The 12,966-nt window shown below is 33.4% G+C and overlaps 1 protein-coding gene across 4 annotated transcripts in view; it reads right to left on the bottom strand.

Annotated features, from left to right (window-relative positions):
* Nucleotides 1-12,966, bottom strand: part of STAG1 (stromal antigen 1) — a 505,017-nt gene that overhangs the window by 30,262 nt on the left and 461,789 nt on the right. For all 4 annotated transcript variants that reach the window (XM_059889103.1, XM_059889102.1, XM_002685052.7 and 1 more), the window contains one exon: nucleotides 11,513-11,593. In XM_059889103.1, the coding sequence (XP_059745086.1) occupies nucleotides 11,513-11,593 (81 nt within the window). The remainder of the gene's footprint in view (nucleotides 1-11,512; nucleotides 11,594-12,966) is intronic.

Here is a 12,966-nt window from a genome sequence, read left to right as displayed (position 1 = left end):
CAGGCGAGAATACTGAAGTGGGTTGCCATTTCCTTTTCCAGGGGATCTTCCGACCAAGGAATCATACCCATTTCTCCTGCATTTACCACTGAGCCACCAGCAAAGCTCTTCAAAACAATCTGTTGTTGTTGTTCAGTTGCTAAGTGGTTCAGTTGCTAAGTGGTGTCTGACTCTTTGGACTGCAGCACACAAGGCTTCACTGTCCTTCACTATCTCCTGGAGTTTGCTCAAATTCATGCCCATTGAGTCAGTGATGCTATCTAACCATCACCTGTCGTCCCCTTCTCCTCCTGCCCTCAATCTTTCCCAGCATCATGTTCTTTTCCAATGAGTAGGCAGGTTCTTTGCATCGGGTGGCCAAAGTACTGGAGCTTCAGCTTCAGCATCAGTCCTTCCAATGAACACCCAGGACTGATCTCCTTTAGGATGGACTGGTTGGATCTCCTTGCAGTCCAAGGGACTGTCAAAAGTCTTCTCCAGCATTACAATTCGAAGGGATCAATTCTTCCCAGGTGGCACGAGAAGTAAAGAATTTGCCTGTCAATCCAGGAGTCACAGAGATGCAGGCTCTCTCCTTCGTTTAGGAAGATCCCCTTGGAGTAGGAAATGGTAACCTACTCCAGTATTCTTGCTTGGAAAATCCCATGGATAGAGAAGCTTGGCGAGCTACAGTCCATGGGCTCACAAGGAGTCAAACATGACCGAGCACACACACTCATTCAAAGGAATTAAAAGGGCTTTAAACGGCAATGGTAGAAAGGATAAGAAAGCAAGCAACTCTTTCAAAAAAGTCTGACTGTAAAAAGTGAGAGAAAAATAGGACAGCTACTGGAGAGGTCTTTGGGGGTCTTTGTTGTCCTTTTCAATAGAAAAGATTTGAAATGTTTGTTGAATAAATAACTGAAAGAAAAACAAAATGCAGGCCATGCTATGAACTAGTTTAGACCTTAGAGAAACTGTATCTCAGGATTACAGATTTTAAAAATTTATAAACAAAAGGGTTGAAATATGTATTCTCTGAGGTTCTATGGCATTCTGTGAATCTGTTGAATTAATCTAGGCACTCAAATGAGAACAAATACAGGTGCTAACTGGTAAACCTAGTATTCAAAGGATGAATGTTCACTCTTCCTGCTGGTACCTAAAACAGTGTTTGGCACATGGGCAGATATATAGTAAATACTTGCTGAATAATATCCAAGTACACATAATACAGATGATAGCACAATCCAAGAGACAAATAAATGTGTTCATTTTACTGCACAATAAATATAGTTAAAAATGATGCCAGGAGGCATTAATGCTCCTTTATTCCCTTAAATTTCATGGTTACTGTGCAGTTTGAAGCAGTCTAGGGAATCAGCTATTGCTGGAGTTGGAGACAAAAGATTCCTTTAAAGGTCAGTCATAAAGCAGATGTGCCTTATATAAAATGATTACTTGCCAATCCATCTGAGAAGTTGTAAATTTAACATCACAACTAGGTAAGCAACCTACTGATTGCTTACTAATCAGCAGTAGCATTTTAAGAATGTAGAAATGGAAAACAACTAAGGAAATAGAAGCTTTTTTAGCAGTAAGTTTAGCATAGATTTGGATAGAACTTTAATATTCAGTGCTCAAGAAAGTTAACTTAATTGTAATCAGTTAGAACCCACTGAGAGAAGTTTAAGTACCAACAATTTTAGGTAAACAGGCATAGATACTGTATATTTAACAGAGGTAGCTAATCTCAAATAGTAAATTCCTCTGAACAGCTGAGAACAAAATTTTAGTTCTTTTGGATTTCAGAACACTGTGCTTTATTTATTCATCCTATAATTTTCCTACAAACCTCATTATGCTAGCATCTCACACTACATAAAGTTAACATCTATTGGCAGTTACTGTGTACTAGGCACTAATCTAAGCTTCTCACATATTAATTCAACTGTGACGTGTATAGATATTATCACTTCGATTCTACAAATGAAGAAACAGGCTCAGAAATGTTAAACGCAGACCCAAAGACAAAGCTTTGTCTTTGTGAGGCAGTAAATTAATCAGAACAGTTTGCCTCCAGAGTCTATAGTCCTAACCATTTTGCTATAGTGACTTTTTATAATGCAGGAAAATTAATATACTGAAGAAACAGGCAGCATTATGGAGCTAAGAAATATAAAACTCAAATTACTCAAAAAGTATTATAAACAAAAACGCAGGTCAACCCAAAAGACACTGAAAAAGAACAACACATGAGCTAACTTATCTGTAATAGACTGTAATTTTAAGTGACTAAAATTTTTAGGGAGTGCTTCTAACACTCTGAACATGATGGGATTTCTATTTAAATTCTTTCTAGCCAGAGTATTTGCATTATAGTGATAAAAACTGAAGGCAGAGTTAGAACAGTAATCTCTTCTCTCAGTCCATATAAGAGAATGTAGACTAAGAATACAGTGCCTCCTTTTAAATGCTTTTCCCTAGATGAAACCAGTATTTTCTTTTATTTTCAGAAAGCAGCTTGGGGTTAAAAGCACTTTTCCTAAAGTAGTTATGGAAAGGAATTCAAAAGAGTCAAGTGAAAAGATGACACTGAGATTTAAATTATAATATCTTGGCTATGTTCTTTTATATGCATTTTGCAAGTTGCTTCACTAAGAGAAGCTTTTGCTTCCCTGTAGATTTAGTGAAACCAAGAATCAGAAGATTGAAACCCAATATACTCAAATGTGAAAGGGCTAAAAGACCTTCAGTTTTTCAGTGATTTATTGTTAAAAATAAAAAGAAATCTCTCTTAATGAACTAACATGATGTTTTGAAAATATACCCTAGTCAGCAAAATCTCAACAAAGAAGAGCCCCAAATAAGGCTGGCACAATTAAGATGGTGGACTTATCATATAAACTATATTAGAAGTTTTCTTAAAGGTACAAAGGCTCAAACTTGACTTACCCTAATATCTTGGGATGAAAAATGTCCTTTAAGAGCCAAGTATCTCAACATGATTATAGTCAGTGAGGCAAGATAAGGGTTTAATTCATAAACACACAAAACATGAAGATCCCGACAGATTTTTTGTTTTTCGGTCATACCACAGGGCATGTGGGATCTTAATTCCCTGACCATGGATCAAACCGGCACCCCCTGAATTGGGAGGCAAAGTCATCCACTGAACTCCCTGGAAGACCCAAACAGGCAGATTTAAATGGGTGATTTCCTTTCATTTTTGCATCATAATTTTATGTGTCTAGAGGCAGACTACATTTGGCTGCCCTTTTATCCACAACTATGAAATATGATTTAGATAATCATAGAAACTGAAGCCATGGAAAAACTAGCAATAAATATCTAAAACTAGTTCAACATTATCTGACAATTATACATTTTCAGAGTGTGCAGAAGTAAAATATGGGAAGTTGTGAAATAAGGACCTAGATCAGGCCAAAGATCTTAGAATATGAGAATAAAGCCTGTTAAGAATTTAGTGAAACATTTTTTGTGATTAAAAAATGGGGCATGAAACTAAGCTAGTTAAAAACAAGACCAAGGGGTTACTCTACTAGGCCAGGTACTGGCAAAACTTTTGGGTAAAGGGTCAGATAGTAAATATTTTAGGGTTTGTGGGTCATAATGTCTCTGTTACAGCTACTTAAGTTTGCCTTTTGAACAAGAAAGCAGCACATAAATGAATGAGCATTGTTGTGTTTCATTAAAACGTTCCTTACAAAAACAGGTGTCTAGTCAGATTTGCCCCATGGGCTATACAGTTTGTCTAGCTTGTATTGGGCTACAAAGCTCTTTGGACATATAAACTGCATTATACTTTTATGTACTTAGCATCATTACTAACATAACGTTCATTAAATTATTTTTCAGCTCAACTAACTCATTATCCATAGTAAATATGACAGAAACATATTTAGGTAATTCATCCACTTGGGACACATCAGTGGGCAAGAGACAAAAGCCTCACCACTGCTATAGGGTAAACCCTATGGAATATCTTTGAAACTGCTTTCATTCACGAGTAACTGCTACTAGCTTCTCTTCTGAAGATAAGGAGAATGTGCCACTTTTGTGAATATACAGTAAAATACTGGATTTTAAAACCCCAAATGTAATACCTAGTTTTCAGTGTTGCTTTTCTTGGTGATCTGAATCCCCACCTGCTGCCTCCTGCCATTGCCTCAAGGGTAATCCACTTGATCTAGGAACCCTTAAGCTGCCTACTGTAGTTCCAAAACGTCTTCTGATTTCTCTTTTCTGTGGTGTACAAAGATGCAGGAAGCTAAAGGAGGAGTCAGAGGGACAGGGGGAAAGTAGTGACTGTTAGGAGCAAAGCAAGAGATGTGAATTCTCAAATTTTTCAAAATACAGATGGAGGACAAAATCTACCATGCTATATTCCAAACCTACACTAGACACTGAGCATGTTTATGTACTTCCATAACTTTATATAACAGTTCATTTAGCATTAATTTTTGGTTTTGGCAGGAGAGAAGACTAGGAAAGCACAGGCTAGGACTGCAATTTAATGCTATCAAAGCAACAGTTATTGCTGACTAAAACATTTCTTTTAATTTAATCTTCCCAACAACCCTGTCCAGCAATGAATATCACTTATTAGCAAACTAAAGTTCAAATGTAAAGTAATTTGTATACCTTTGTCACAGGTGGTAAGAAATAGAGCCAAACTTCAAACTCAATTTAACTCCAAAGGCCATGTTTCAACACAAAAAATGCTGGAAAGATATTATTTATTTATAAACTGAAAGTTTCTTATATATATATAAATTGGGTTAGCAAGAAGAAATCATTTCAACAAATACCTAGTAATTACAGAATGGCCACTGGAAAAAACATTTTCAAAATAAAAAACCTACTGCAGAAAGGAAAAGTGATTATTTTATCACTCAGGGAATATTAAATAATATAAAATACTTACATTCTTTTATTCAAATAAATGACCTGACAGGAAAGTAAACTTCCTTTATAATTAATTTTGGTGGAGAAAGATTTCCAATTTCTGTACTGAAGAGTGGAAGTGTTATGCTTTGTTTAAATATTATTTTTAAAAAATATCTGGCCACACCACACAGCATTAAATATTGTTAACATTGCTTTCAGCCTCTAATAAACAGTTAAAACACATTTTTACATTATAATAATTGTTATTTAGAATAGATCTTCTCAGTCCTGGCTCACTGCTTAGATCCTGAGGTATTAAATAAATTAGGAGTTAAGAGTATTTATAAAGTGGCACTTTAAAGACCACTGTCCCCGTGCAAGTAAAAACAGCATCCAAATAAACAGGCTAGTGAAGTTGAGGAAGCCTTATGCTGTCCTTCAAGGGGTGGGAAGGCATTCCTTACCAGAAAGCAAGCTCCAAAAAGTAGAGGCCCAGGAACAGGGTTGCAAACACAGTATGGAATTCTTAATAAGATGTTGGAATCATGAATTGTACATGCCCCTCAAAGTTGAACATACTTATGATTTCCAGAAATTTTTAGAATGTTAGAGTCTAATAAAATTTTGGACAAGTTGAGAGTTTAGCCATCTACTTAAGTATTCCAGTTTAAAAACAAAACAAAACAAAAAAAGAACCCTCCAGGAGCTGAAAAAGAAATGAATATAAAACAAGTCCTGGATCTTTCCCTCCTAACTTTCCTAGACCAGCCACTCAGGCACTTGAGACTGGACACACTATTAATAGAAACAAAGCTATAAAATAATCACTCTGAAGTCATGGACCAGTAAAAAGGAAAGGCTTAAGACTAAAACCAAGTAGATAGTTATTGAGGATAGACTTCTTAAGAAATAAAAAGGTAGGGGAGGGGAGATCTAGAAAAGAATGAAGCAAAACGGTTGTATACTTTATTCCTAGAGGGATAGCTACTGTTGCCAGCTGTTGGCCTCATTCCCTTCCCCTTCAAAGCAGTGAACTCTGCAGACTGAGGTATATTATCTGTATTTTGTTATTATAAGAGTTTGGGGACAAGGACCTAAGTGAGCTATCTCTTTCGTATTCACAGATATTAATGCTCTATAGGACTTGGAAGGGGAGAGAAAGAGGTCTAGAAAGAAGACTGTGGATTTTTATACACAGCAAGGTTAAACATTTCTCCTCATGGGCCTTGGCCACCATCAGTCCTATCTTTACCCTAACTGTTTGGAGGTAAACAAGTTGAAATTTGCAGAGGAGAACCTTCAGTCAAGAGTGTAATGGAGGAACAAACTTTGTAATAAATATGCTATACTTCTCACTAATAATTTGACTTGTAGCTCCCTGAGGGATGTAGATTTTCTTTAATTTGAAGACTTAAGGATAAAGCCTGGGTCCAGAATACAGGGATGTTTCCCCCAGGCCATTCCTACTGCTGTCTAGAATAGAAACATGCAGGGTAAGGCAGAGAGCACTACAAATTTAAGACTACAGAGGGCAGGACAGCTCCTCTCAGGAGGAAAAAAAAAATTGAGGATAAATTCTAGATCCCCAGGCCTAAAAAGGCAATAGGGGCATTAGTTCAGCCCTAAGTCTTATTTACCTGGCTCTTTAAATGTCTCGTATATGTCCAGAAGGAGCTGAAGGAAGAAGTGTGTTTTCTGCTACAGAGAAGAGAAACTGAAGGCTGCTTCTACAGGACCAGCACTAGGGGGCACCCGAGCAAAGTATACTGAGCTTGACCTGTGAGATAGCCAAAGAGGTTCAACTCTGGAAATTAGGGGAACAGAGGAAATACCCATCGGTAAAACCCAGTGGACTTCCATTTTAAATAAAGATCTAATCCTGATCTTGACACAGTCTTCTCATGTACTTCATTTTATAGAATACTGTTCACTGTTAAGTTATAATTTGAATTTAAACTTCAAATATAACTACCATTCATAATCCCCCAAATGACAGTGTTCATGACAACAGAGAAAGAAGAAAAGTAAATTTTAGACAGTATTCACTAAAGAGCAGTTTGGTAATGTTTAACCCTTAAAAGTATGTACAATCTTTGACCAAGCAATTCCATTTCCAAGAATGTAAGATGAAAAAATGCAAAACACAGAACAAGCTTTTGCACCAGAATGTCCATCACAGAATTTTATTACTTAAAATGTGTAAACAATCTAAATATCCAAGAGAGCAGTAAAATAAATTATAAACTACACTATGTACTATCATGCATATGTTAAAATATTATCTATAAACATTAAATACATGAAGAATGTTAATTGAAGAGACACAAAATTATAAATACATCATAATCTTAGTAAGACTGAAAAGTATGTAAGAAAAAGTACTGAAAGAAAATACATCAAAATATTAACAGGTAGTAAGATTTGGAAATTTCATTTTGTGTATATAGTTTTTATAATGAACACATAAGTAAGAAAGCTCAAATTTATGAAAACCATTCTACCTTATATTTTACACCAAAACCAAACATGCATAATTTATTAATTAAAAATATAAGTGACCTTTTCAGAGGTTTAAATGAATTTCTATAAATATAACAAAAATGAGCAGAGAAAAACAGTAGTCAGGTGGCCAGTTCCTCACTAAATAAATGGCTCATTCTATATTAACAGTTATTCAACAATAAAAAAAAAACAAAATTAATTCATGTAGTAAGACTTTCATGTTACCTCTACAAAATCAATATTACAAATGTTAAATATATAGACCCAAAGGGTTTGCTGTATTACATTTAAATTTCAGGGAACAAATTAAAGGGGAGAAAAAAGGACAGAGAATTTCAGGTGCTTCATTAGCAAAGTTTTCCATATACTTTAAGCACTGACATTACAAACTGAGCCATTTAAAAATCATGGTAACTTCTCATTTAAATACTTTGAGGGATACAGAATGACCACAGAAAACTGCCATGTGTCATACTTTTTCAATATACAACTGACAAATGATATTGTTCAGTAAGGAATCAACCAATGTGTCCTTAGAAAATTTGCTTTTAAAAAAACCAACTACGACAAAACTCCATAAAAAGTAGTTGTATTAAAAGCTTAATAATACAAGATTTTAAGGAGTAGTAACAGAAAGACAGTATGTTGAGATTCAGAGACTTGTGCTCTAAGTGTGATTTTAGACAACTCTCAATTTTTGTTAAGTATTAGGTTCCTTTTCTGTAAAAATGGGATTATAATATCCACTCTATAGGATAATTAAGCAGATTTAATCAAATTAGAACATTTATATTAAAATGATTAATAACATGTAAAATACAAACAGGTAAAAATAACAACGTCCCCTTATAGGTTTCATCAAATTATTTTCAAACTCCTTTATAGCTTTAATATTACACTTATAAACAACAAAAGAATGCTATAACAGCAAGTAAGATACAGAACATACTATGTACTTTTTTAGTACTCATCTAAGTCCAATAACTCAGTGAGTTATTTGTGATAAACCAAAACTTAAGATTAGAAGATGGAGAATAAAAAAATTTTCATAGTAATAGTTTTAAAAAATTAATTTTTAAGATATTAATATGCACCATAAATATCAACAACAAAAACAATCCCTCAAAAAGTATCAAAAGGTATAAATGGAAAAGTAAATTTCTCTCCTTATGCCTGCCCCCAAACAATTTTTACTTCCCAGAGGTAATCACTGTTAAGATTCTTGTATATTTATCCAAACATCTTCAGTATAGCGGTTTTTAAGTTTAGCATAGGTTGTAGAATTCTAGAGCTAGAAAAGATTGGCGACACACAACTATAAACTTCATAACAAAGTAACGTGAGACACAGATAAATGATTTTTCAGTTGTTACTAGAATACGGAAAGCCCTTTACAACTGATAAAATGCTTTGATATAAATTATTTATTTTAAAATTATTTAAGTGACTTGACTCAAGGTTACTTTCATAACTTAATGATGTAGCCGAGTCTATACTTAGGAATTTGATATCTTACCAAGTGGGATGTTACTAATACAGATTCATGTATACAAAGTTTATGTATGTGACTCATACATTTTCAAAGATATCCTATATTATATAGAGGATTAGAAAGTTTGACAATTCCTGATCTTGTGATTATTATAAATAAGAATCATTAAAGTAACTATTTTAAAAGAAAAAAATATTAGCAGTGGAAGATTAATTTTTCAAGTTTGTGTGTATCCTAAAGATTCATGTTTTATAAGGTTATCAGTTTCAGCGAATCAGTTTTAAACTATAGACACAACCAATACATGATTACTAAATATACTTTGGTTTACAAAAATTACCAACAACTTCAAAGTGAGAAGAAACATCCTGAGATACAGCTAAGTAAGGATAATTTCACATGTGATATAAATGCACACAAAACCAAAATGGAAATCAATGAACACTAAAGCATCTAAAAGGTGCTAGGGCACACTTTCTGGAATAAAGAAAACCAATGTTGGCTACAAAAATCTGCATTGCCATTGTGGCAATGACAAAAACAAAATCAGTAGAATGACTAACAACAAAAAGGAAGCTATTTTCATTAGGAGAATATATGAGATGAAAATTACACAGCAAAGGCAAAGAATCTCAAAATAGCTCTGCTGCAACAGGATTAAAAAAAAACAAAATATTCTGGACTTCCCTGGTGGTCCAGTGGTTAAAATTCTGTGCTACCAATGCAGGGGGGCATGGGTTCGATCTCTGGTTGGGGTTAAAAAACAAAATATTCAAAGAAGGAGGTCCAAGAATAGATTCTTACTCTAATTATGGAATTTAATTGTAAAGGGACAAAATTTAAATTAAATGAAGGAAATAACCACTAATTATGCTAAAGTTTTAGGCTAGTGTATATTTCAAATTTACTAAAATGCAGTTATCAACATTCAGTTAAAATACAAATAACTCAGACAATCAAAATGATCTCAGTGGAAAACAACATAAAAGTCAAATAAACTAAGTGAAAAATTCAAATAAACTAATTATGCATAACATATAAACTCTTGCTTTCAAATTTTAACTTACATATATACACTCTCCTTTAATCTTTTCATATAAAAGAATATTTCAAAAAACATGAAAATGTTATATAGTTTTAAAGTGGTTTTTGTTTCCAATAAAAGAAGATTAACCTTGATTTTTGCTTTTCAAGACTAAAACTTTTAATAAAATAGAAAAAAACCAAAAAGCCAACAAATGTATCAACCTCCTTCTAACTGAAAATGAACAGAACTCCCAATTACTTCCAAAGGCACAGAAATCCTCCAATCATTCAACAGAAAAGACAAAAAGAAAAAAAATTCTTTCTCCTAGAAAAGAATACTCTGTATCAAGTAGTTGGTTCTATATGGAAATGTATTATTAACATTGTTACTGGTTAAATAGCTTCTGTTTTGTTAAATGAAGAGATTCAAAGTAAAAAATATTTTATAGATTGAAATTATCTGACATAAATACAAAATAAATATATTTCAATTGTGTTATGAAATCAAAGGGGCTTGAACATATGCCCAAAGAGCACACATTTGATAAAGAACCAAATAAAGAGACTCTGATAATTTCAATCTATAAAATATTTTTTACTTTGAATCTCTTCATGGTTTCTAGTCTTTTTAGTAAAGTTGGCTTTTTAATATGAGCTCATTTTTCTTAAAACTCTGAAAAACTCTCTGAGGCAACTTCCTTCAGAAAGGATTTGTATTTGATTCTCTTAGGTGCTTGGGGATACTACCATTATAGAACATAATCCAAATCTTATTTATTCCCTCATGAATGGAATTGGTATGAGTTTATTTCTAATTTAACCTCATGCTGGGAGTAGCTCTTTTTGGGATCCCAACTTTATCAAGGGACATGCTACTTATTAGACAGTCCTCTTCAGGAGGGCTTTGGGACTTGTCTAGATTAGCAAATATTCTCAAGATTTTTCACTTTCATGCATTGGAGAAGGAAACGGCAAACCACTCCAGTATTCTCGCCTGGAGAATCCCAGGGACGGGGGAGCCTGGTGGGCTGCCGTCTATGGGGTCGCACAGAGTTGGACACGACTGAAGTGACTTAGCAGCAGCAGCAGCAGCAGTACTCTGCTTGACTTTCTGGGATCTGAATTTCACTTAAGTTCTGGTTTGTATTTTCTCTTTGTTTTGCATGGTCATGGGTAAGTTAAAAATTAAAAAAAAAAAAATTTTATCCAATGATTTAAAATGTTCACAAACAAGTTTGTTTAGTTTGGGCCCCAAGGTGCCATAATGCCAGAACTAAAACCTACACACTATTGTCTTTCAATATTATTCTCTTTCTTACAGCATATCACCTATCAAAGCTCTTCTGGTTTCAAGTACAGTTATTTCTTAAAGGAATTTAAACTTCACGTATACATACAATTCTGTGGCTACTGCTTGAAAAACTGTTTATCTTTCAAAGATGTAAAATATATATATATATATGTGTGTTTAGGATAAAACAAGAATTGATAACAATAATTACATATTTTATTAAAATTATAGTAATAAAAATAATATAATGAGTTAAGCAAGATCACTGTACTTTAGTAATAATCCTTCTGCCTACGGAAACTCTTACTTACTTTGGAAGGAGAACCATCAGTAATTTTCACCAACTGCCAAAGAATCGAGTAATGGGAACACTGCAGTGCCTGTACGACTATCTGTATCAAATAAAAAATTCAAACAAATGAGACATAATTTACGTTTGTACAATATTAAGAGAATAATATTTATCATAGTTTTTATCTTACAATAAAGTTTCAAGTCCAAATAGTTGTAGAATTAATAAGAATGCACAAAATAATATTTAGTTTAAAAAGACAAACCAACCAATCAATCTAGAGAATACAGATATAATGTATCTCAATAAATATGGACCCCAATACACTATGCTTTAAACAAAAATGCATTGTCATAAATACTTTACTCAGTCAAATTTTTAAGAAGAGATTGAAGAAACTTTTATCCAAATGTTACACTTAAATGATTATTTAATTTGTTTAGAGTTTTTCATAACTTCGTAACACTTTCGTAACACTCACACAGAAATGTGCATAAACATATATAAAACTTAATGACTGAAGTATATGAAGAAAATTCTGTCACAGATTAGTGTTTGTAGATAAATGTGGATATTATTTGATACAACACCAAATACTTCAATTTGCACTTGTGAGAGAAAGCAAATGACATCTTTCTCTTGTATGAAGATAGTTTGACCTTATGAGCCTGCCTTGGAAATCTCCCAGGCTCCCTGGACCACATTTTGAGAGTCTCTGCTCTGAGAACAGGATTGCTGGGTATGTGTGTATTTAACTTTACAGGAGATAGTACCAAATTTTTATCCAAAGTGGTTATATCTAATATTCTTTGACAGGTCTTGTGGCTCTATGTTTTTATCTACATTTGATGTCATCACATTTTTTACATCAGGTGACTTTATTTTATGCATGAGTAGTATCTTAATGTGGTATTAATTTATATTTTTCTAATTATCAATGCAGATGAGCACCTTTTCATTTTTTATTAGCACTGAACCCCTATTCTGTAAAATATTTACCCATATATTTCAGCAAGGCAAACAGTAGAGTTTAGGAAAATAAAAATTAAAAACATTAATAAAAAAGAAAACTTCATTTTGGATAGGGCTTTTATTAACATTTCTGTTTGAAAACATGATAGATCTCTATTGCAATAAAGCATATCAGATATGATACTCCATTATTATAGTGTCTCTATTATTTTCCCCTCTAGATAGACTAAAAATCATAAGAATGAATATATGTATAAGATAAATCAAGAGAGAGATCAGTAAGTGGACTGCTTCAGGAAGTAGAAATTTGATTGGTTTTACTTTAAAAATTTCAGGTTTCAGATCCAGTGCATCTTCTCAGCTCTGAAAATAACTCATCAGAATTAGAAGGATGACTGGTGCTGCTTTTCATACAGTACTAATGAGATGTCAAGGTTTTATTAAACATGATAATTAAATGCCTGATTTATGTCAGAATGCTAGAAACAAGACTTACTGAAA

The sequence above is a fragment of the Bos taurus genome, chromosome 1, assembly GCF_002263795.3.
Source record: "Bos taurus isolate L1 Dominette 01449 registration number 42190680 breed Hereford chromosome 1, ARS-UCD2.0, whole genome shotgun sequence".
NCBI classification, from domain to species: Eukaryota; Metazoa; Chordata; class Mammalia; order Artiodactyla; family Bovidae; genus Bos; species Bos taurus.
Note: the sequence above shows the minus strand (reverse complement) of the source record. Positions and strands in the feature narration are given on the sequence as shown.